The sequence below is a fragment of the Jaculus jaculus genome, chromosome 1, assembly GCF_020740685.1.
Source record: "Jaculus jaculus isolate mJacJac1 chromosome 1, mJacJac1.mat.Y.cur, whole genome shotgun sequence".
Classification (NCBI taxonomy): domain Eukaryota; kingdom Metazoa; phylum Chordata; class Mammalia; order Rodentia; family Dipodidae; genus Jaculus; species Jaculus jaculus.
The window spans coordinates 248,806,864-248,832,984 of NC_059102.1; the positions used below are offsets into that span (position 1 = coordinate 248,806,864).

The following is a 26,121-nucleotide window of genomic DNA, read 5'->3' on the forward strand; positions in this document are numbered from 1 at the left end:
AGATGGTTTGAGTGTTTTCCTTAGCTCGACTTAAAAAAATCTTTTATTTGTTTATTTATTTATTTAAGAGAGAGAGAGAGAGAGAGAGAGAGAATGGGCATGCCTGGACTTTGAGCCACTGCAAATGAAGTCCTAGTCTGTGCATCTGGCTTACATGGGTCCTGGGGAGTCAAACCTAGGTACTTTGGCTTTGTAGGCAAGCATACGCCTTAACTGCTAAGCCATCTTTCCAGGTCTTTTTTTTTTTTGAGGTAGGGTCTTTCTCTAGCTCAGGCTGACCTGGAATTCACCATGTAGTCTCAGGGTGGCCTCAAACTCACAGTGATCCTCCTACCTCTGCCTCCTGAGGGTTAGGATTAAAGGCATGAGCCACCACACCTGGCTCCTAGCTAGACTTTTAAAAAATATTTATTTATTTATTTATTTGAGAGAGAGGAAGAGAGAGAGAGAGAGAGAGAGAGAGAGAGAGAGATATTGAGAGAGAGAGAGAGAGAGAATGGGTGTGCCAGGGCCTTCAGCCACTGCAAACAAATTACAGATGCATGTGTCCCCTTGTGCATCTGGCTTACATGGGTTCTGGAGAATTGAACCAAGATCCTTTCGCTTTGTAGGTAAATGCTTTAACTGCTAAGCCATCACTCCAGCGCTTTTTTAAAACTTAAAAAAAATATTTTTTATTTGAGTGGGGGGGGCAGAGAATGGTGTGCCAGGGCCTCAGCCACTGCAATCAAAATCCAGATGTTTGTGCCTTCTAGTGGGCATGTGTGATCTTGCGCTTGCCTCACCTTTGTGTGTCTGGCTTATGTGGGATCTGGAGAGTCAAAAGTGTCCATAGGCTTTTCAGGCAAGTGCCCTAACCGCTAAGCAATCTCTTCAACCCCCCGCCCCAGCTAGGCTTTTATAGCTCTCTTTCAGCTGGCAGCATCTACATATTGTTTTTAATTTTAAATCTATTTGATTATTTACTCATAGGACTTTCAGTTACTTTACTAAAATAAAAGTATCCTACTTTTGTATTTACAAGTTAGTCTTCGATCTTCCAAATATCTTTTGAAAACATTTTATTCATTTTTTTGCAAAGAGAGAATTAGTGAGAGAATAGGTGCTCTAGGGCCTCCTGCCACTGCAAAAGAACTCTGTATGCATGCACCACTTTGTGCATCTGGCTTTATGTGGGTGCTAAGGAATCGAACCCAGGCCATCAAGACTTTGCAAGCAAATACCACTGAATACTGAGCCATCTTTCTAGCCCTGAACTTCGAAATTACTATTAGTAGCTACTAACTTCATTCCTTATAATGTTGAGTAATAACATGTTATTACAAACCATCCTGTTTGCTCTCTTAAATTCGTGGATTAAGAAATCAAGGCTTGGCATGGATGGGATACCTTCCAGTGAGTTGTTGGCCAGGGAGGTCCCTGATACGCCCAAAATATTACAGGTCATTGCCGAGGTCCTTGATTTCCCATCAGGAATAGATGATAAAACCCTACTGCTGAAGACTCCATGTATTTGAGCTGCAAGGCCACTGAGAAATCCTGCTGGAACTGAGCTGATAACCTCCTCCATGTAGACCAGCTGACAGAAAGCTGGAAGAAGCCATTCTGCATGAAGTTCAATGGGAGAGAGAGGAATCACCAGTGAAGATACTCAACAGTGGACACTGCAAGTCTTAAATTTTGCCATCCAGGCCAAATGAGCCAACAGGTGCAATAGTGGCATGTCTGTCATGGTGGAAACCAACTTCCCTCTAATTTGACTGGAGGCCTGCTCCATGGGAGGGAGTACATCCCTGGTACTGGAAACTTAAAACAGGGGTAGTCATGAACCCTAGGGGTGTAATGTCTGCTGCTGTCTGGCTAGATGTATATACTATGCTTATCAAACTGCCTAGTAAGACCTTCTCTTAATGTTCATACCCATATATTAATGCTACTCTCACTTTTGGTAGAGAATCTTCTCTTTTCAGATGGCAGTGACCTTGGGATGACTCAGAAGGCATCATGGTGCTGGGAAGAAGTGACAGGAGTGCTAAGTACTGTAATATCTCTATCACACCTTCCAACGCTCAGGGTCAATTGTGGAAAAGGTGGCAGAAAGAATGTAAGAGCCAAAGGAAGGATAGGTCTCTTTACAACGTGCTCCTCCAGACACAAAATGGCCTGGATATCCATGACCTCTCAGTGCCTGAAACTAACTATACAAGATCATTATAATAGGAGGAAAAGATCATGACATCAAAATAAAAGAGACTGATTGAGAGGAGGAGGGGAAATGATGGAGAATGGAGTTCAAAGGGGAAAGTAGGTGGAGGGAGGGCATTACCATGGGATTTTTTTATTTTTGGTTTTTTGAGGTAGGGTATCACTCGAGCCCAGGCTGACCTGGAATTAACTATGTGGTCGCAGGGTGGCCTCGAACTCACAGTGACCCTCCTACCTCTGCCTCCCGAGTGCTGGGATTTTTTTAATTCATTAAAAAAATAAACAACAACAACAACAACAAAAAAATCAAGGCTTATGCTAGGTGGGTGGCACACACCTTTAATCCCAGCACTCAGAAGGCATAGGTAGGAGGATCACCCTTAAGTTCGAGGCCAGTCTGAGAATACCTAATTAATTTCAGATCAGCTTGGGCTCGAGTGAAACCCTACCTTGAAAAACAAAAAACAAAACAAAACAAAAAAAGAAATCAAGGATTACTTTTCCAGTCCCCATGCTCCTTAACCTTTTGTCATCATGGTAACTGACTCTACTTTCTTAAAATTTCTCATGGTTTCTGTCCCACAGGGTTTCCCTATATGATTATTTACATTTTGCATCCTACCCAATCTTTTTGTTACCAGTTATCTTTAAGTATCTCCTAACATCTCAAATGTTTCTTCACTACTCTTTGGAAACTGATTTTATTAAATATCAATGATTTTAGAAGCACTAAATTTAATGAACTTTCTTCAATTTTTACAATACTGGACCCCTATGGACTTATTTTTTTTAAGATTTTATTTTTAGTTATTTATTTGTTAAATACAGAGAGAGGAAGAGAGAAAGATAGAGAATGAGCATGCCAGGGCCTTTACCCACTGCAAACGAATTCCAGATGCATGTGCCACCATGTGCATCTGGTTTATGTGGGACCTGGAAAATCAAACTTGGGTCCTTAGGCTTCACAGGTGTGCACTTTAACCGCTAAGCCATCTCTCCAGTCCTGAACTTCAAAACAAACCCTTCCTTCTTTAAGTTCTTTTGTGAAGTATTTTGTTATATCAGCAAGAAAACCAATACATTCATCTTTACTTCCACAGGCACTGCTTTTCTTCATCTTTTCCTTTAAATATCAAAAAATGCAATTTGTTTATGTACTCTTAATCTAGCTAAAATGTCTCAGTAGCTTTCAATAGTGTTTAGAATACAGCTTCTCTTGCAACACATGTCCAAGGCTTCCTGTGATTCATCGACTGTCTCCTTCCCTAGCAAAAATTTGCCACACAATTTACCCATGAGAAAGTTCGAATGTTCCTCTGACCTCATATTACTTGAACTGTCATTGCTTTTTTTTTTAAAGGCGTGCATCACCATGCTTGGCATCACTCATGCTCTTTTTTAAAAAATTTATTTATTTGGCAGCAACAGAGACAGGAAGAGGTAGATAGAAAGAAAGAATGGGCACGCCAGGGCCTCCAGCCATTGCAAATAAATTCCAGATGTGTGTGCCCCCTTGTGTATCTGGCTAATGTGGGTCCTGGGAAATGGAGCCTTGAACCGGTGTCCTCAGGCTTCACAGGCAAGCACTTAACTGCTAAGCCATCTCTCCAGCCCTGTCATTGCTTTAAAAAAAAATTTTTTTTTTGAGGTAGGGTCTCGCTCTTGCCCAGGCTGACCTGGAATTTACTTTGAAGTCTCAGGTTGACATCAAACTCATGGCAATCCTCCTACCTCTGCCTTCTGAGTGCTGGGATTAAAGGCGTGCACCACCATGCCTGGCTTGTCATTGCTTTTTGACATAGTTGCCCACTCCCTCAAGTTTTTTCACTTAGCTTCAAGACATTGTATTCTTGGTTTGTCCTATGTCATTAAGTACTCCCTCTCATTCTTCGCTATTTTCTCCTCTTCTCTCTCTCTCTTTTATTTTTTTAAGAATTCCAGGGTTCACCTGTAGTTACCTCTGCATTGCTGAGGTAATATCTGATCAAAATATCTGATCAAAAGCATCTGATGGGAGGAACAGTTTATTTTGACTTACAGTCTTGAGGGGAAGCTTCACAAAGGCTGGGAAAGGATAATAGAGCAGAGGATAGACATCACATTTGCCACAGCAGGTAGAAAATAACAGTAAAAGTGAGCTGAGCTCTGGCAAGGGAGGGCTGACAATAACAGCCGAAGGTTTGCTCCCAGCCACACAACTCCTCCAGCAAGGGTGTACCTCCCAAACTGCTACCAGGTGGGGAGGTCAAGCATTGCAAACACATGCATTTATATGGGGACATCAGATTCAAACACCACATTTTGCCTCTGGTCCCATAGACTCAATCCCATCTCATGATGTAAAATGCATTCAGCCCAACTTTAATAGTCCTAACACTGTTCAAACATTCACCTTAACTGCTGCAGCCCCGCCATTACTTTTAAATTTAGCTTTGCTTAAGTTCTCAGGACATGAGGAAACTGACAAAGTTCTCTTCCCCTCATAAACCAACATTCCATAGTCCACAGTTCTTTCTGCATTTAGGTCTTTCAAACTTTCACCAGATGGTCCACAAAACTCTGCTTATAGCACTGCAAGCCATCTAAGCATGAAGTTTTGAATCCTTCCACATTCTTCCCACAAATCAGTTCCAGAAGATCAAAAGCCATACAGACAGAATTCTAGCAAAATGACCTCACTTCTCTGGTACTAATTTCCTTCCTTCCTCCCTCCCTCTCTCTCTTTTTCTATTCCTTAGCTTATAGTTTGTATTTTAAAAATTTTATTTATTTGAGAAAGACAGAAACGGAGATACAGAGAGACAAAGAGTGAGTATGGGCACACCAGGGCCTCTTGCCACTGCAAATGAGCTCCACATGCATGTGCTGCCTTGTGCATCTGGCTTCACATTGGTACTGGGGCAGTCTTTGCAAGCCACTGAGCCACCTCTCCAACCTGGCTTTTAAGACTATATAGTCTGGAAGGTAAGCTTCATGATGACAGGGAGAGGACAGTATCAAAGAAGCTGGACACTACATTTGCCACAGCAGGTAGAACACAGCAGCAAAAGCAAGCTGAGCGCAGGTGAGGGGGATGTGGCTGGCTATAATATACAAAGGCCCACCAGCAGGGCTCCACCTCTCAAATTGCTGCCAGGTGGGGACCAAGCATTGAAAACACTTGAGTTTGCGGGGAACATCTAACTGAAACCATCATACCACTCCACAGTCCTCTACTTGACATCTCTCTCTTGATGACTTGGCCGGACTTCTACTTCTAAAGCCTGCCTGTCTACAAAAATCCAGTCTTATCTGCTCTAACTTCCTATTCAATTTTGCCACTTGGTTGTCTGATAGGCATCTCTAATCTCATACCAAAACCCAAAGGTCAATTCCTGGTCTTCCTCTCACATTCACCTCCCCTGAACACTTTCTTTTTCTTTTTTCTTTTTTTAAAAATTTATTTATTTGAGAGCGACAGCCAGAGAGAGAAAGAGGCAGAGAGACAGAGAGGAGTGTGGGTGCACCAGGGCTTCCAGCCACTGCAAACGAACTCCAGACGCCTGCACCCCCTTGTGCATCTGGCTAACGTGGGACCCGGGGAATTGAGCCTTGAACCAGGGTCCTTAGGTTTCACAGGCAAGTGCTTAACCACTAAGCTATTTCTCCAGCCCCTGAACACTTTCTGATGTAAGTGGATAGCAAGTCTATTCATATACTTGCTTAGGTCAAAAACTGTGGAGCTATCTTGGACTCCTCCTCTTTCTCTTACATCCACATGGTTTATCAGCAAATCTTGCTGGTTCTAGTCTCAAAATACCGGTTGAGGGATGGAGAGATGAACTGGTGGTTAAGGAGCTTGCCTGCAAAGCCAAAGGACCCAGGTTCGATTCTCCAGAACCCACTTAAGCCAGATGTACAGGGCATGCATCTGGAGTTCATTTCCAGTGGCTGTAGGCCCTGGAGCACCCACTCTCTATCTCCCTCTTTCAAGTAGGTCAATAAATGAATTTTGTGTTTAGATGTGGATCCTATCCCCAAGATATATCATTATGTATATGCAAATATTATAAAATCTAAAACACTTCTGTTCCTAAGCATTTTGGATAATGGTTACTCAATCTGTCTATCTCAAATGTGACTACTCACTACCTACTGTGCCATTACTAACCACTAGATGGCTGGTCTGAGCCATTGTCACCAGACCATTGAAAAAACTCTTTAACTGGTCTCCTGTCTACCTTCCAAAGGACAAGTCCCTCCTATACCCTACTCCCTTCACCAATCTACTATCAACATAGCCAGTGTACTATTTATTTATTTACTTATTTGAGAATGACAGACACACAGAGAAAGAGGCAGATAGAAAGAAAATGGGTGCACCAGCCACTGCAAACCAACTCTAGACGCATGTGCCACCTTGTGCATCTGGCTTCTGTGGGTCCTGGGGAGAGCCTAGAACCAGGGTCCTTAGGCTTCACAGCCAAGCGCTTGGCCACTAGGCCATCTCTCCAGCCCTACTTTATTTTATTTTTAAAATGTTTTATTTTTATTTATTTGAGAGAGGGAAAGAGGCATAGTGAGAGAGAGAATGGGCATGCCAGGGCTTCCAGCCCCTGCAAACCAACTCCAGATGCATGTGCCACCTTGTGAATCTGGCTTATGTGGGTCCTGGGGAATTGAACCAGGGTCCCTTGGCTTTGCAGGCAAGCGCCTTAACCACTAAGCCATTTATCCAGCCCTCTACTTTATTTCTTTTTAAGTGTGAGTTAGAATGTATTCCTAGGCTGGAGAGATGTCTTAGCCATTAAGGCAGTTGCCTGCAAAGCCAAAGGACCCAAGTTCGCTTTCCCAGGTCTCATGTAAGCCAGATGCACAAAGTGGCACATGCATCTAGAGCTCACGTGCAGCAGCTGGAGGCCCTGGCATACCCATTCTCTCTCTGAAATAAATAAATAAATAAATAAATAAATAAATAAATAAATAAATATATGTATTCCTTCCTGTGTGCAGTGGTGCACACCTTTAATCCCAGCACGTGGGAGGCAGAAGTAGGAGGATCATCATGAGTTCGAGGTCACCCTGAGACTACACAGTTAATTCCAGGTCTGCCTGGACTAGAGTGAAACCCTACCATGAAAAACCAAAACCAAAACAAACAAAAAATATATGTGCTCCCTGACTCAAATCTTTCCCATTTTCACTGTGCCCCTCCTTGTTCATCCTACTTTTCTATCTTAACCACTTTAGGTGCAATCCTACCATATGGAGCCATTACTGGTTTCCTCGGCCTTGACCCCTATTCTTGTCGACATAGTCTCCTCATTCTTGCTCATTGCACTCATTTCTTATCAGGTATTATTTCAGCAGGGCCTCCCCTCACACTATTTGCAACCTTCCTCTTCATGCCTCCCTTTCCTTTTCCTGGCTTCATTTTTCTTTTGTTTCACAGCATTGATTCCTTGAATATCACATAATTTATTGTCCTTGACTCTCCTCCATAATATGTATACTCCATGAAAATATGGGTTCTTTGCTTTGTTCACTTATACCTCAAGAGCCTGGACCAGCACCTGGTGGGTGACAGTCATTCAATAAATATCTGTTGACTGAACAAATAAATCAAGTATTACCCAGCTTCTTATAGTCTGCTGAATAAATCCTGCTGTTCTGCCTCCTCTGTGCAGGTGGCTTTCTCTTAGACCCTACCCTGGGTCCTCTCAACTTTTCTAACAGTTCTCTCTCTGAAATTTAAAGAAAAACAGTTATTGGAGATCTGAAAAACAACTCTTGTGAAACTGATTCTTCCTAAATCTGTAGCTACATACTGCATTGCATTCATGTTAAAATGCATGTTAAGTCACAGGAAAAAAAAACAAAAACATGAGACAAGCTACCATTCTTCAACAGTTTCAGCCTACAGAATAGAATGGGTGATGCTAAAATCAGGTTCACATTGCTGGTAGAAATCACCTAATCAAGAGCAGCTTGTGGGAAAAAGAGGTTTATTTTGGCTTACAGACTCAAGGGGAAGCTCAATGAAGACAGGGGAAAACGAGGGCATGAAGAGAGCAAGGACATCACCCCCTGGCCAACATAATGTGGACCATAGCAACAGGAGAGTGCACCAAACAGTGGCAAGGGGAAACTGGCTATAACACCCATAAGCCCACCCCCAACAATACACTCCCTCCAGGAGGCATTAATTCCCAAATCTTCATCAGTTGGGAACCTAGCATTCAGAACACCTAAGGTTATGGGGGACACCTGAATCAAACCACCACAGGTGCCTTGCAAAGGATGGGCTCTCTCTAAACACCATTTAAAATAATAACAAGGGGGCTGGAGAGATGGCTCAGTAGTTAAGATGCTTGCCTGTAAAGCCTAGTGACTGGAGTTTGATTCCCTAGTATCCACGTGAAGGCGGATGCACACGGTGGCACATGTACCTGGAGTCCATTTACAGTGGCTAGAGGCCCTGACGTACCCATTCTCAATCTCTCTCTCTAATAAATAAATAAAAATATTTAAAAAGACATGATTCTGTCTCTCTCTCTCTCTCTCTCTGCTTGCAAATAAATAAAATATTTAAAAAAGTTAACAAGGGGCTGGAGAGATGGCTCAGTGGTTAAGGTGCTTGCCTGCAAAGCATGATGACACCAGGTCATTTCCCCAGTACCCACATAAAGCCAGGTGCACAAAGTGGTGCATGCATCTGGAATATGTGTGCAGTGGCTAGAGGTACTGGTGTTCCCATTCTCTCTCTGAGTGTAAATAAATAAAGAAAAATAACAAAAAAGAGCACAAATGGATGTGAGTTCAGTTATACACACTGAACTAAACCATTGGCACAGGAAATCAGCATTTTATCACCTAATTAACACATCTTATAAAAGTACAGAGTGTCAAACGAATAGAATCACCAGGATTAAAAAGCATTGTCAACTGGGCATTAAAACTTTCTATAGAATGTCTCTCTGCTGTGTCTCATTGAATACACTGGTAAAAATCTTTGAAATGGAGGGGAAGGGAGGAGCAGCAGGTCCTTTCATTTTTGCTATTTCCAATTAAACAGAAAATGAATAATTCTGCTATACGCTAATATCTTCACAGTCAGTCCACGTTTGTAGAAGAGAAGAACTTCACAGAGATTCAAACCCAAGTGCTAGAGGCTTCCCGACGATACTCAGGAGCTACTTCATAATCACTGGCACTAAACAAAGCTGCAGAATTGTTTGCCAGGCACTTGAGGAAAGTGTGAAGCTAATTCAGTACTGAAGCAAGGCTCTTCTCATCCAGAAGTGATAGGCCAACATTGCCCCAATTCATACCAAACCCCCCCCCCCAAAACCAAAAACACCTCAGCAGATGTGGTGCTCCACATACCAGGGACATGGACATATCACGGGTGACTTGTGAGAATTTCAGGACACTCATATTCATAGAGTAGCTGAGTACCCAACATTACATTGAATTATTCTTTTTTCTTTCTTCTTTTTTTTTTTTCAAGGTAGGGTCTCACTCTAGCCCAGGCTGACCAGGAATTCACTATGTAGTCTCAGGGTGGCTTTGAACTTATAATGCTCCTACCTCTGCCTCCTGAGGATTAAAGGTGTGCACCACTACACCTGGCAAAATTTTTTTAAAATAATTCTATTTTCAAGCAGAGAAAGAGAGATAGAGACAATGGGCGCACCAGAGTTTCCAGTCACTGCAAATGAACTCCAGATACATGTGCCACTTTGTGCATCTGGTTTTAATCAGGTACTGGGGAATCACACCCAGGTCATAGGCTTTGCAGGCAAGTGCCTTAACTGCCGAGCCATTTCTCCAGCCCTTTGAAATACTCTTTATTACTGTCATAACTACATAAAAAACGAAACAAACAAACAAACAAACAAAAACCAGTGCAGGGTGTTGTGGTTCATGCCTTTAATCCCAGCACTTGGGAGGAGAGTGAGATAGGATTGCTGATTGCTTTGAGGTTGAGACCATCATGGGCTATAGAGTTCCAGGTCAGCCTGGGCTAAAGTGAGACCTTGCCTTAACAAAATAAAAATCTGGGCTGGAGAGATGGCTTAGTGGTTAAGGCACAAGCCTATGAAGTCTAAGGACCATGGTCCAATTCTCCAGGTCCCATGTAAGCCAGATGCACATAGTGGCACATATGTCTAGAGTTTGTCTGCAGTGGCTAGAGGCCTTGGCGCACCTATTCTCACTCTTTCTCTCTCTTCTTCTGCCTCTAATAATTAAATAAAAATCAAATCTTTAAAAAAAAATTCTTTGGGCTGGAGAGATGGCTTAGTGGTTAAGGTACTTGTCTGTGAAGCCTAAGGACCCAGGTTAGATTCTCTAGGACCCATGTAAGCCAGATGCACAAGGTGGCACATGCGTCTGGGGTTCATTTGCAGTGGCTGGAGACCCTGGAACACCCATTCTCTCTCTCTCTCTATCTCTAATAAATAAGTAAAAATAAATAAAAAATAAAAACGTTAGCATAGTCCTTACTATTTGTGTTTTCTCAAGATTTCTTACAAATTGTACCATCTTCCAGAATGGAATCCACATTCTTGGTAGGGGAAAACAAAACAAAACAAAACAAAAAAACCCTGCTGTTTTTGTTTGGTAATTAAGGCCCAGTCATCAATAAGCTATGGTTTTAGCTTTGGGCAGTCTTCAACTCTGCTCTTAAATGTTTCTTCATATTCAACGGTGGGAACTGCCCAGGCCTGCTTCTTCTGAGGAAGCTGGGGTGTCTCACTGGTTCTACCACATCTCCATTTCCAGGTGTTTCCCCATTTTTGTTGTTTGTTTTCACATGAACATTTTTTTTTTTTTTCTGTTGCAGGCTAGACATCTTTCCTGAAGAAGCGGCCCCTGCAGATTGGTGTCCACCTATCTGAGTACTCTGGTCTCTGAAGCCCATTTATCCCAATTTTTATTCTAACCACAGTAATATATAAAATATTTCATTTGTTTGTCCTTTATGGCAACCCATACACACTTTGCTTTATAAAGAAGCACAGCAGGGAGGCTTCCGGTTAAGATGGCGGCGTAGGAACCACGCCAAAGCAGCCTAAGGGATGATTTTGGTCTCCCAAAAGGTAACTGGGATTACACCAGGTCAGTACCCGCCTAATAAACCTGGTATATAGCCCTGAACTGGAAGTGCTAATTGCACCTTCCATATCAGGATAAATTATATGTTAAATCTGATAGATGGTCAGATTTGTCATTCTTAAATAAGCTATATTTTTGGCTTGCTATTTGTTGCTTCTTGATTTATAGTGGCTTTGTTTCCTCTTCTGTTATACATTAGGGAAGGGTCTCACTTGGTCACAAGCTGACTTGGAACTCTCAACAGATCAAAAATCTTAACCTCCTTGTTGTCAGGATTAAGGGTGCGGGTGGGGCACCACACACCCTAAGGGACAGTGACTTTGTTAGAGGATCTGGTTGTCATAATACCTACTCTTGCATAAATACTCCGTACTGTTTTTCATTGAATGTGTACATCGTTTAGTTAAATTTTAGAATCTATCTGTATTTTGTGCCATTCAGCCTACTTGAATACTCTCATAGCAGGCAAGCCCAACACTTAGGTTCACTTTTGTAGATACTCTGCAAGTCTTAAGAGCTACACCTAGCACCTTAAGCTCCTATCTTGAAGATATAGAACATCATATTGATTGATACATCTAATAATACCCAGCTAGCAAGGAAATCCAACCATTAAATTAATCCAAGATGCAAAAATATATACATTATAACACAAGAAACAACAAAAATCAAGACAATATAAAATCCACCAAAAAGTATTAATGCATCAGAAATGGCCTCCAGTGAGAACGAGATAGAGGAAATGCCTGAGAAAGATTTCAAAAGAATGATTATGGTCCCAGATAACACCAAACACAGGTGTAGTGGGTGACTTCAACACCCCACTCTCATCAGTTGACAGGTCATCCCAGCAAAAAATGAACAGAGAGGAATCTGGACTAAATGAGGTCATAGAAGGAATGGACCTAACAGATATATACAGGACATTTCATCCAAATGCTGCAGAATATACATTCATTTCAACAGCACATGGAACATTCTCTAAAGTAGACCATATATTAGGACACAAAGCAAATCTTAACAAATACAGGAAAATTGAAATAATTCCTTGCATTCTATCTGACAACAATGGAATCAAACTACAAATCAATAGCAAGAAAAGCGATAGAGCATATACAAAATCATGGAAACTAAACAATACACTACTAAATGAGGAATGGGTCAATGAAGTAATCAAGAAGGAAATAAAAAAATTTATAGAGTCAAACGATAATGAGAACACAACATACCAAAATCTCTGGGACACAATGAAGGCAGTCCTAAGAGGTAAATTTATAGCTTTAAGTGCCTATATTAAGAAATTAGAAAGGTCGCAAGTAAACAACCTAATGCTTCACCTTAAAGCCTTGGAAAAAGAAGAACAAGGCAAACCAAAAATCAGTAGATGGGAAGAAATAATAAAGATTAGGGCAGAAATTCATGAAATAGAAACAAAACAAACAAACAAACAAAAAATCCAAAGAATCAATGAAACAAAGAGTTGGTTCTTTGAAAGGATAAACAAGATTGATAAACCCTTAGTAGATCTGACCAAAAGAAAGAGAGAAGAGATACAAATTAATAAAATTAGAGACTGAAAAGGCAACATCACAATAGATACCAGAGAAATTCAAAAAATCACAGGGACATACTATAAAAACATATATTCCACTAAGTATGAAAATATGAAAGAAATGAATGATTTCCTTAATTTATATGACCTACCTAAATTAAATCAAGATGAGATTAATCAATTAAATAGATCTATAACAATATGGAAATCCAAGTAGTTATAAAAAATCTCCCAACTAAAAAAAGTCAAGGCCCAGATGGATTCACTGCTGAATTTTACCAGACCTTCAGGAAAGAACTAACACCATTGCTTCTTCTTAAGCTTTTCCATAAAATAGAAAAAGAAGGAATCCTACCATCTCCTTCTATGAAGCCAGCATCACCCTGATACCAAAACCAAGCAAAGATAGAACCAAAAAAAAGAAAATTACAGACCAATCTCCTTCATGAACATAGATGCAAAAATTCTCAACAAAATATTGGCAAACAGAATACAAGAATATATCAGAAAGATCATTCACCCTGACCAAGTAGGCTTTATCCCAGAGATGCAGGGATGGTTCAATATATGCAAATTGATAAATGTAATACATTATATAAATGGACTGAAGGACAAAAATCACATGATCATCTCATTAGATGCAGAACAAGTATTTGTCAAAATCCCTTCATGATAAAAATCCTACAGAGACTGGGAATAGAAGGAACATATCTCAAAATAATAAAGGCTATTTATGACAAGCCTACAGCCAACATATTACTAAATGGGGAAAAACTGGAAGCTTTTCCACTAAAATCAGGAACAAGACAAGGCTGTCCACTGTCCTCACTTTTATTTAATATAGTGCTGGAAATATTAGCCATAGCAATAAGGCAAGAGATGCACATAAAAGGGACACAAACTAAAAAGGAAGAGATGAAGTTATCATTATTTGCAGATGACATGATTCTATACATATAGGACTCTAAATACCCTACCAGCAAACTGTTAGAGCTGATAAATACCTACAGCCATATAGCAGGATACAAAATAAATACACAGAAATCAGTAGCATTCCTATATGCTAACAACAAACACACAGAGGATGAAATCACAGAACCACTCCCATTCATAACTGCATCAAAGAAAATAAAGTACCTTGGAATAAACCTAACCAAGGAAGTAAAGGATCCCTACAATGAAAACTTTAAAACACTCAAGCAAGAAATTGCAGAAGACACTAGGAAATGGAAAAACATCCCTTGTTCCTGGATTGGAAGAATCAATATTGTGAAAATGGCAATCTTTCCAAAAGCAATCTACACATTCAATGCAATCCCCATCAAAATTCCAAAGGCATTCTTCACAGAAATAGAAAAAAACAATCCAAAAATTCATTTGGAATCACAAAAACCTTGAATATCTAAAATAATACTGAGCAACAAAAATAAGGCTGGCGGTATCACCATACCTGATTTTAACCTATACTACAGAGCCATAGTAACAAAACCAGCATGGTACTGGCACAAAAGCTGACATGTAGATCAATGGAGCAGAATAGAGGACCCAGATGCAAGTCCAGATAGCTATAGCCACCTGATATTCGATAAAAATGCCAAAAATACTGACTGGAGAAAAGACAGCCTCTTCAGCAAATGGTGCTGGGATAACTGGATATTTATCTGTAGAAGTATGAAAATATTCTTATCTCGCTCCATGCACAAGAATTAAGTCCAAATGGATTAAAGACCTTAACATCAGACCTGAAACTCTGAAACTGCTAGAGGAAAAAGTAGGGGAAACCCTTCAACATATTGGTCTTGGCAAAGACCTTCTGCATATAACCCCAATTTCTCAGGCAATAAGCCACAGATTAACCACTGGGACCTCATGAAATTACAAAGATTTTGTATGACAAAGGACACTGTGAATAAAGCAAGGAGGCAATGTACAGAATGGGGAAAAATCTTTGCCAGCTAGACATTTGATAGAGGATTAATATCTAGGATATACAAAGAACTAAAAAAATTAAATAATAAAAAATCAAACAAGCCATAAAAAATGGGCTATGGAACTAAATAGAGAGTTCTCAAAAGAGAAATATAGATGACATATAAGCATCTGAAAAATGTTCTACATCTCTAGTCATCAGGGAAATGCAGATTAAAACTACATTGAGAGTCTATCTCACTCTTGTCAGATTGGCTACCATCATGAAAACAAATGACCATGAATGCTGGCAAGGATGTGAAAAAAGAGGAACCCTTTTACACTGTTGGTGGGAATACAATCTGGTCCAGCCATTGTGGAAATCAGTGTGGAGGTTCCTACGACAGCTAAAAATTGATCTACCATATGACCCAGCTATAGCACTCCTAGACATATATCCTAAGTACTCATCTCATTACCTTAGACATACTTGCTCAACCATGTTTATTGCTGCTCAATTCACAGTAGCTGGGAAATGGAACCAGCCTAGATGTCCTTCAACTGCTGAGTGGATAATGAAGATATGGTATATTTATACAATGGAGTTCTACTCAGTGGTAAAGAAAAATTAAGTTATGAAATTTGCAGGAAAACGCATGGCTCTGGAAAGGATTACACTAAGTGTGGTAACCCAGGTCCAGAAAGCCAAGTGTCGCATGTTCTCTCTCATATGTGGATCCTCGCTACAGATGATTGGGCTTCTGTGTGAGAAGGGAAAAACTCAATACCAGAGGCCAGTAAGCTAGAAAAAAGAGATATAAAGGGAAGAGAAAGGAAGGGAGGGGGTTACTTAATAGGATGGTATTATATATATATAAGTAGAATAATAGATTAATGGGGGTGAAAAGGCCCAAAGTGAGGTCAGGGGAAGAGATTGAGTAAAGGAAAGGTGGAGGGAGGGCTAATCAAAATCTATGAGGATATAAATAAACCATATGGAATCCTACTTTTTTGGACAATGGAACACTTAGGAGCTTAGATTGTTGCTAGAAAATTTTCATTGCCAGGGATGGGATACCTTCCAGTGAGCACCTTCCCACACTTGTGCCCATAGTGACCATGAAGGACAGTTTCACCTTTCCCTTCAACTGTTGCATCTTACTCAAGTGTCTCTGATTGGCTAAGTATAACCTGAAATCACACTGAAGCAAAGAATTATGAGGTGTGTCAGTTGCCACTCTTTCTCTGAAATGCAGAAGAGAATTGGCAGAACCACCGAGCTGACCATGGCCAATTCAGCCCAAAGAGTCAGGATAAGGTTTGTCATCCAATGCCAGGGAGATAACTCATTCAGTAAAGTGCATGCCTCCAAAGCCTGAGGACCTGAGTTGGGTCTCCAGTACCCATATAACAAATGTCAGGTGTGGTGGTGTATGTCTATAATCCCAGCACTAGAGAGGACAGGCAGATCCCTGGGGCTGGCTATCCAGGTAGTTGAGTTTGGTTTCAGGCCAATGAGAAATCCTGTCTCAAATAAGATGGACAGTGATCTGAGGAATGACACCTGAAATTGTCCTCTGACTTGCACCCAGACACACACACATGTACATATGCATGCACACACATATTTTTAATCTAATTTTATTTTATTTTTTCTCAATTTTTAAAAACATTTTCCATGATTATAAAAAATATTCCATGGTAATACCCTCCCCCCCCCACTTTCCCCTTTGAAATTCCACTCTCCATCATAGCCCCTCCCCATCTCAATCAGTCTCTCTTTTATTCTGATGCCATGATCATTCTCTCCTCTTATGATGGTCTTGGCACACACACATTTTTAAAAACTATTTTTATTTATTTATATTTATATTTATATTTATTTCTCTCTGTCACTCTCAAATAAATAAATAAAAATAAATGTAAAAAAATTAATGGCTGTGAGCCCTAGGGGTGTAATGTCTACTCCTGTCTGGCTAAAAGTATGTACTATGTTCACCAAACTGCCCAGTAAGCAGTTCTCCTAATGGTCATACCCATACATTAATGCTACTCTCTGTTGGTTAGAGAAGCTTCTCTTTTCAGATTGCGGTGACCTTGGGATGACTCAGAAGGCACCATGGTGCTGAGAAGTGACAGAGGAGTGTTCAGCACTGCAATATCTCTTTCACACCTTCCAAGGCTCAGGGTCCATTGCAGAAGAGGTGGCTGAAAGAATGTAAGAGCCAAAGGAAAGGTAGGACTCCTTACCACATGCTCCTCCAGACACAAAATGGCCAGGATATCCATGACCTCATAGTGCCTGATACTACCTACACAAGACCAACATAATAAGAGGAAAATATCATGAAATCAAAACAAAAGAGAGACTGATTGAGAGGGGGAGGAGATATGATGGAGAGTGGAGTTTCAAAGGGGAAAGTGGGGTGGGGGGAGAGAAATACCGTGAGTTATTGTCTATAATTATGGAACTTGTCAATTAAAAGAGCTTAAAAAGTTAAAAAAAAGAAAAAAAGAAGCAGCAGCAGTAGCTTAGCAGTAGCTCATCCTCCTGGAAAGGAGCCTTTAAGTCTTGCTTGGGTGCCATTTGAAAGGAACTGGTCATCTCCTCCCACAATTACTTAACTAACTTCCTCCACTCTCTACTTCACCCAGCTTCCGGTCAGACAGCCAGTTCTACATCCTGCTCTAACAGTTCTCTATTTCCTTGGCTAGATGTCTCACTTCTGTAAGCTAGCTCCACGCTCTACTATAATACTGTGATCTGCTCCTGGGATTGTCTCCTAAATCTGACTAAACAGAAGAATTCTATGAGCCAGAAACTTTTGTCTGAGGCTGGTTAAAGACGCTTGCTTGCAAAGCCTGTGTGGCCCAGGTTCAATTCCCTAGTACCCAAGTAAAGCCACGTGCACTGTGGTGCATGGATCTGGAGTTACTTGCAAGAGGCCCTGGCTCACTGTTAGTACAGCAACTTCCTCCTAATTGAAACATTTCCTTAGGACGCTCAAGAGACCCAGGAAGTCAACAAGCCTGGGGAATAGGTTGCAAGACCCCTCCCTAAGGTTATCTAAAGGGAAAATAACTGCTTGGGAGAGAGAATCCCAGGCTGAGCTGGCTGCAGGTTGTACAGACTGTTCAGAGATGCAGCTTCCGTGACTTGTCACCTGTGCTGAGGTGCGTTTATGCTGGGTGGACTTTTTGGTGTTGCAGTTGCCTTTGAGTCCAATTGCAACCCATCTCTGTGCTCTGTAAATACCCACAATAAATTCATAGGCTCAACAAAACGTAAAAGGTCACCTGACCACTCCCCAAGATTGGTGTTTATGTAATTATACTTTCGTCTGTGAATATCTGGGGTGAATAGAACATATTCAGGACTTCCCAGAGAAAAAATTTCTCATGACACGTGCCCCCAAACCTCTCTCTCTCTCACACACACACAAATTAATTAACTAAAGATTTTTGGTAACTAAGTGAAAGAATCCTACAACTCAGGGACTTTGGTCTTGGTTCCCCTTTGTTGTTTAGGGAAGTAGTATCAAAAGCTGAACATTCCCAGCCCCCTCCTTCCAGAACCTTCTTCCTATTCTAGTGCTCCAGAACTTCTCAGTACCTAGCATAAAACCCCATATCTTCAGTTACTTTTCCCCTGAGTATTTCCAACCAAAGGAAGTCTCCTTTGACTCTAGACTTTCCTAAACTTCTCAACTTATAGCTACAGACTTTTGGCGTGGGGAGGATTGTATACACAATTTGTTTTACTCACCCACCTTGGGCTTGACTCTACTTTAAACATCCTCACCACGTGCTCCTTTGTGCTTTTGGTTGCTGGGACTATATTTTCCTTCCCAATGTAAAATTTGGTACCTTTCCTACTATACGACTCTATGTTATGTGGAAATGTTCCCCTGTAACTTAACTATTTTGTACTCCCCTCGTAGAGGTCAATTCTAAAAGGTTTGAAACAATTTGCTTTTTCCTTCTCCTGGAGTTCTCTTAAATACCACCCACTATGATAATTGCCTTAGGTAGCTAAGGGCCACAATCCTCAAATGATGATTCCCCCTTTGTCCAAGCTTGTGTACTAAAAACTCTGTGCTATGTTCCTGGTAAGTTGGAGGTCCCAGAAAAAAAAAGGGGGGGGGGGCCGCAGTTCATGGACTGGAGAGATAGTTTAGCAGTTGAGGTGCTTTCTGGCAAAGCCTAATGTCCTGGGTTCGATTCCCCAGTATCACGTTAAGCCATATGCACAGTGGCACATGCATCTGGAGTTCTTTTGTAGCAGCTGGAGTCCTTGGTGCGCCCTCTCTACCTCTCTCCGCTTGCAAATTAAAAAAAAAATTTTTTAAGGGAGTTCACTTTTTCGTTCTTGCTCTGGGAATTGTGTCCTATGAGTCACATCAAATGTCCGACAGTAACTGAGCATCGCAATCCCTAAAAAGTTAAAAAAAAAAAAAATCTTGTTAGCTTCTGAGTGGCACAACTCCGGCCGCCTTGCCCGGTCCCTAACAGGTAGACCCTACGGATTTTGCTTAATGAGTGTGTGCCCAAACAATCTAAAGTGGAGGCCACCGCCCGGTGACTCTCCTCCCTTCCTCCAGGGGACAGAGCGAAAAGTCTCGCCTCTGGGAAGGCGTGGAGGGAAACAAAGTCGGCAAAGCACATGGAACATTCCGTTTCGGGCTTCATAGCGGGTAACAGCCCGGTCCCCGCCCTGGTCCTCACCAGCCGCAGCGTCTTCAGGAGACAGTTCAAGCTGAAGCAGAAGGGGCTCTCCGACTCTGAGCTCTCCATCGCGCCTGCAGACGCTACAGTCCCACCTGGTCCTTCTCAGCTAGCTGCCCGCCAGCACTCACGGGACAGCCCACAACAGTCGTTAGGGCAGCCGGCCACCCTCCGGGCAGCGCGCCTCCTGCGCGCACGCGCGCCAGCGCCGGCCCCTCGGCCGCCAAGCCCTGCGCAAGCGCAGACCTTCCGCTGGGCCGCGCTGGACCACCTCCCTGCCACCTGTAAAGACCTTGGCACCCCTGCTCTGCCCTAGAGCTTTCCTGTTGAGAGGCTTGTATAGGGAAGGACGACAGGTAGGGCAAAAAGCCCAAGGAATAAGTACCCTGCCTCCCCAGACTCAAATGCCACCCCTAGGGCCCCCCCCTCCCTCCCTCCCTCCCTTCCTTCCTTCTTTCTCTTCTTTTCCTTTTCTTCTTCCCTTCTCTTCCCCTCTTCTTTCCTCCCCCCCTCCCTGCTTTCATTCATTCTTCCCTCCCTCCCCCCCCCCCCCGAGGTAGGGTCTCACTGTAGCCCAGGCTGATCTGGAACTCACTCTGTCGCTCTAGGCTGGCCTGGAGCTCACAGCGATCCCCCTACTTCAGCCTCTCAAGTGCACCACCACACTTGGCTCTTTAGAGTAGCCAGAATTTTTCTGTAGCTGATATAGATTGTGAGTATCTAAATCCCGTGGGGGAAAAAGTTGATTTGTGTGTGCTAAACTGTAGTTAGGAGAAAGAAGTTCTGGTGTCTTGTGGTACTGTTAACCATAAAGAATGATAATGCATTGTTTTACTTCAAAATAAAAACAACAAAAAATTTTTTGATGTTCATTTTCAGCACAAAGAAATGATTTTGAAGAGACAGATTTACCCTGCTTTGAATATTGCATAATGTGTACATGTGTTGAAGCATCACTTAGGACCCTGCAAATATGTACAATGATTATACATCAGTTAAAACTATAAATTTGGGGGCTGGAGAGATGACTTAGTGGTTAAGCGCTTGGCTGTGAAGCCTAAGGACCCCGGTTCGAGGCTCCATACCCCAGGACTCATGGTAGCCAAATGCACAAGGGAGCATACATGACTGGAGTTCGTTTGCAGTGGCTGGAAGCCCTGGCACGCCCATTTTCCCTCTCTGCCTCTTTTTCTCTCTCTGTCACTCTCAAATAAATGAAAATAAACAAAGAAGTTATTCTCATTTTAAAAAAGTATAAATTTGGGGCTGGAGAGATGGCCCAGCGGTTAAGGCACTTGCTTGCAAAGCCTAAGGACCCAGGTTCCATTCTCCAGTACCCATGTAAAGCCAGATGCAAAAAGTGGCACATGCATCTGGAGTTCTTTTGCAGTGGCTGGAGGCCCTGGCACGCCCATTATCTCTGTCTCTCTTCTCTGTCTACCCCTGCTTCGAAATAAATGAAAGTAAAAAATACTTTAAAAAAGTGTAAATTTGACTGGAGATACGTCGCCGCAGTCAAAGGCGCTTTCTTGTAAAGGCTAAACAGCTTGGGTTTGATTCCTCCGTTCCCATGTAATGCCAAATGCACAAAGTGGAATATGCATCTTGAGTTTGTTGGCAGAGACAGGAGATCCTGGCATGTCCATACTCTCTCAAATAAATAAATATGCACAGATTACACGAAACAAGAACCTGTCTGTTTCTCTCCTTGCCATGTCTTGCGGGGTCTGGCACTGAGGAGCTGTACTCACTTTAGTGTTCTGACCTAATGGCCTGAGCCTCATACCCTATCTTTGCCCCAGCACATCCACTAGATGGAAAGCCTGTCTTTAGAGTACTTTTACTGTTGCTTCCCATTGGTGCTAATATTTCAGTACGGTAGAATAGCCTCAGCTCCTTTAGCTACTTGCATTCAATTAGTGTTTTTCACAAGTGCACCAATGAAGCCAGAGCTGCACCATCTTGGAGCACTTCTTTTGAGGATCAGGAGGTATATGTCGTTCCTTTCATGTGATATAAATTCTGTCTTGAACAATTTGGCTACCACCCCAGTGTATTTAGACCTCTTTGGATCCCACCCATCTAAGCCTGTTTCATTCCGCTGAATCTGATCTGCAGTTAAAAATTGCCTCACCCCACGTCACTCACAGAAATGTTGAGTTTGCTTTTGAAGATTATAGAGCATATCTGACCTTGCTAGGTGCCTGGCAAATAAGCAGGAAGCGAAGAGGGAGATGGTTTCCTGTAATAGATCTAAACAGAGAGTACACGGACTGAAAACATCTTCGTTCTTGCCCAAGATGACTGCCGGAATCTCGCACTCCTAAAAGAGGTCGAAACTTCTTTACCCAAGCAGTAGGTCTCTCACAGTTCAGATGTGGCAACAGCTGGGGTTACTTAGTACCTCAAACCTGGGTTGAATTTCTCCTACTTGCTTATATGCGGAAGTTACTGACTTCCTCCTTGTCCTTATTTGACCATAGGTTTGGATAGGGAGATCTAGCTCATTGACAGTCCAAACTCTGGAAATGTGCAAGAACGTGGACTGAGAAACACGATTGTCTTACAGTCCAGCTACAATTAAAACAATCTGCCCAGTTCTCCAAGGATAAGCTGGGAAAATGTTAGGAGGAATACATGGCATCCTAAGTGGGCGTGTGCTGATGTAGGTGTTCCATTAAGTTGTCACGATAATTCACGAACTTCCTGACCGTCTGGCTAAGCCAAGGGCACATTCTGCCAGCTGAGAGCAGCGCATCGCAGCCCGTAGAGAAATGCAACGCGGTCTCTTTAAAGGGCGGGGCAGACGCGGAGGGGCGTGGCTCCAAGGCGAGCGGAAGGAAGGAAGTCGGGGCTTCCGCCTCGGCTTCTGGGCTATGCTGCTGCGGCCGCCGCTGCGAGGTTGGGCCTGCGGGGCGCTGCGTAGTTTAGGGATGGGGAGCCCCGGGAGCCCGGCGTCGGGCACCCGGCCTCGAGGGGCGCCTCGCCGCGCCTGGCCTCTGGGTAACTCGTGCTTTCGTCCCCATCCTGCCTGCGTCGCGCCGCCGTCGCGTCCTAGCCCCTGGGCTCGCGGTGGCTTCTCGGACTTGCTCGGCCTGGGGAGGGGTCGTGAAAGAGCCGGAGGGACCGGAGCCCCTGGGAAACTCAGCCGCCCAGGCCTGGGCCCGTAGCATACTTTAGACCTCAGCGGAGAGGGGGCCAGACGCGGGTGGCCTGGGTCGAGGGCTAGTGGCCGCCCTTTGCTGGCTCTGAGTCAGGGCGCATAGCGTATCCACTGAAGATCTCAAATATGAAATGCTTGCAAAAGTGGAAAGTATACCGAGTGAGAGAAAGTGGGCTCTGGGCCCAGTAGTGCCCGCAGGACACAGGCAGCAGCTGCCCGGTGTCACACGTTGGTAGACGCTGGTGCGCCCCACGGAGCCGCTGAAGGGTCCCACAAACTTTTAGGTCAAGGAACTACCGTGTAGTCGGTTAACAAATCACTACAGAAAAGAGTGAGTTTTGTAAAGGTTTCAAAATTGGTCTTCTTTCTTTTGTAGATAAAGATAGAGAAAATGACAAAGAGAAAAAATCAGTGGTAAGTTTTTTTTTTTTTTGTGCGTGTGGATTCTCCAGAATAGGATAACTTATTTTTGAGGAGGGCAGTAGCAAAAACAAAAGCACAAGAGACTCTCCAGAGATAAGAACATCTCTTCCTAGTGCCTCAGACCCCTTTTCCAGAGGTCACCTTTCTTACCAGCTGTGCACTTTCCCAGAGCCTGCACAGGTAGGCGCTTACAGGTATTACTATTCGGGTAGATGTGGACCACTGCTGAAGTTTGAGGAGTGATAGTAAAAGGGTTGAAAAATGCTTCTATGTGGGGAAGCTTGGCTTCACTTAGGTCAGGCAGCCCGGCTGTGAGGGAAAGTTTGCTCATCACCTCCCACTGTCCAGGGCCGAGGCTGACAAGTGGGAGGGGATCAGAGAAGCCTGAAGGGCCCACAGATGTGATGTAGAAGATCAAAGGAGGCTCAGATTGGAAACGGATATTGGGTGCTTTAGCTGGCTCAAAATTTTAAAAAATTTTTGTTTATTTTTATTTCATTATTGGAGAGTGACAGAGAGAGAGAGGGAGAGAAAGAGACAGACAGAGAGGGAATGGGCGCGCCAGGGCTTCCAGCCACTGCAAACGAACTCCAGATGCGTGCGCCCCCTTGTGCATCTGGCTAACGTAGGTCCTGGGGAATCAAGTCTCGAATCGGGATCCTTAGGCTTCACAGGCAAGTGCTTAACCGCTAAGCCATCTCTCCAGCCCCAAAGGCTCAATTTTTTAAAAAAACGTTTTATTTATTTTTTTTTAAGAGAGAAAGAGGGAGGGAAAGAAGCAGAGAGAATGGGTGCACCAAGGGTTCCAGCTACTGTAAATGAACTCTAGATACATGTGCCACCTTGTGCATCTGATTTACATGGGTTCTAGGGGAATTGAACTGGGGTCCTTAGGCTTCAAAGGCAAGCACCTTAATGGGTAAGCCATCTTTCCAGCCCTCAATTTCTTATTATTTATTTATTTATTTTTGGTTTTTCGAGATAGAGTCTCACTCTAGCTCAGGCTAACCTGTATTCACTATGTAGTCTCAGGGTGGCCTCGAACTCATGGCGATCCTTCTACCTCTGCCTCCCGAGTGCTGGGATTCAAGGCGTGTGCCACCACGCCCGGCTCAATTTTTTTTTTCTTTTTTCTTTTTGTTGGATTTTCGAGGTAGGGTCTCACTCTGGCTCAGGCTGACCTGGAATTCACTATGTAGTCTCAGGGTGGCCTCGAACTCTTGGCGATCCTCCTACCTCTGCCTCCCGAGTGCTGGGATTAAAGGCGTGCGCCACCACGCCCGGCTTCAAGTTTTTTTTTTTTTAAGATAGAGTTAAGGTAGCCCAGGCTGGCTTCAAAATCATTATCTTTCCACCTAAACACTGCACTCTTCAACCTTCATTACTGCCGTTGCAGGCGTGTTTCGCCACTCTTGGTCAGGGACTCATTGCGTTACGAAAGCCAGCCCACTTTCACATTTTGTTTGAGAACACCATTCTGTAATAACTAACTTGCTTCCACGATAATCGCATTAAATCATTCCCGAAGATAGAACTCGTGACTCTTGAAGGGCTCACCTCTCAACACTATTGCATTGGGATTAAGTTTCTGACGCATGAACTTTGGGAGACACAGTCAAACCAAAGTACCCCCATAAGGTACAGTCTGACTTGCCTTAGGAAGAGAGAGCAGTGGGCCACAGCGGGGGCACTGAGAGTGAGACTGGGGGTAAAGTGGCAAGCGGGGAGGCCTCTCCACCCCCAGGAGTAGCAGGATCCGAGCTGTAGGGATGGGCACAGAGCCTGCAGATGAGTAGATCACAGGTCCTACAGCAGTGCTGGGTGGGGGTACCCAGGGTGTGGAGTTGGGTGGCTGTGGTGGCCATCACAGAGCACTACCACAGTGTCTAAAACTTGAGTACCAAAGCACACCTGTATAATGAAACATCCTGTATCAGGGATTTGATGAATGTGTTTGTCTGCATGTGCACTTCTGCAACTGTGCAGGCGTCTGATGGGTGTCACAATAAAAAATTTTCTTTTAGCTGCTAATGATGCTGCATATCTATCATTCCAGCCCCCAGAAGGCTGAGTCGGGGGAGTCCGATGCTAGCCTGGGCTGCATAGCAAGCGCTTGTGGTTAAGATGCTTGCCTGTGAAGCCTAAGGACCCATGTTTGACTCCCAAGATCCCATGTAAGCCAGATGCACAAGGTGACACATACACAAGGTTGTGCATGCCCACAAGGTGGTGCGCGTGTCTGGAGTGTGATTGCAGTGGCTGGAGGTCTTGGTGCACCAAATCTCCCTCTCCCCTCCATTCGCCCTTTGTGCTCTCAAAAAAAAAAAAAAAAAAAGGAAATTTCGGGGATGGAGAAATGGCTTAGCGGTTAAGGCACTTGCCTGGCCTGCAAAGCCTAACAACCTGAGTTTGATTACTCAGTACCCACGTACAGCCAGATGCATAAAGTGTTGCATGCATCTGGAGTTTGTTTGTAGTGGCTGGCGGCACCAGGTGCACCCATTCCCCCCCACCCCCCCGCTTGCAAATAAAATAAAAATACTTAAAAAACACACATTTGAAAAGTATGATCTGGGAAGGTACTTGCTATGAAAAAAATAAAAACACAGCCTCCCCTCCCAAAGCAAACCCAGAACCAGCAAAAATGAAAAATATGATCTAAATACCCTTAAAGATGAGAAAAGCACATGTGAGAAATGTGCTGAAAGGTGATGGTATTATCTCTGAATTGTAGTTGTGCATATTTTCTGCATGATGACAGATTTCTTCTGTGTGCATGGACTCCTCTTAGAATATTTTAAAACATTTTAAGAAGGAGTTGGGCTGGGTGTGGTGGTGTATACCCAGCACACTGTCTAGAGGCTGAGGCAAGAGAATTGCAAGTTCCAGACCACTGTGGACTATATCGTGAGATCCTGTCACAACAGACAAACCAAAAACAAAGCAGTTAGAAGCCTGCCTTTGACTTAATTTCCTTCCATGTTTGTATTCATACCTTGCTTTCTCTACACCAAGAGGCAGGGGACATTGTGCACTTTCACAGTCT

General features: G+C 43.2%; 2 protein-coding genes and 1 pseudogene across 7 annotated transcripts in view; 1 reads left to right on the top strand and 2 right to left on the bottom strand.

Moving 5' to 3' along the window:
* The window catches only part of Cklf (chemokine like factor), a 38,006-nt gene extending 18,337 nt beyond the window's left edge, over positions 1–19,669 (bottom strand). For both annotated transcript variants that reach the window (XM_045133190.1, XM_045133189.1), the window contains exon 1: positions 19,490–19,669. In XM_045133190.1, the coding sequence (XP_044989125.1) occupies positions 19,490–19,558 (69 nt within the window). In that variant the 5' untranslated portion in view covers positions 19,559–19,669. The remainder of the gene's footprint in view (positions 1–19,489) is intronic.
* On the bottom strand, positions 7,914–18,394 carry LOC123454240 (annotated as a pseudogene).
* Positions 19,670–19,826: 157 nt separating the features above from the next.
* The window catches only part of Tk2 (thymidine kinase 2), a 42,262-nt gene continuing 35,967 nt past the window's right edge, over positions 19,827–26,121 (top strand). For 2 of the 5 annotated variants that reach the window (XM_004663439.2, XM_045141681.1), the window contains exons 1-2: positions 22,365–22,492; positions 23,029–23,066. In XM_004663439.2, coding sequence (XP_004663496.2) covers positions 22,366–22,492; positions 23,029–23,066 — 165 coding nt within the window. In that variant the 5' untranslated portion in view covers position 22,365. Of the gene's footprint in view, positions 19,846–22,354; positions 22,493–23,028; positions 23,067–23,236; positions 23,256–26,121 lie in introns of those variants that run through there. The other 3 variants (XM_045141682.1, XM_045141685.1, XM_045141684.1) reach the window with 3 other exon arrangements.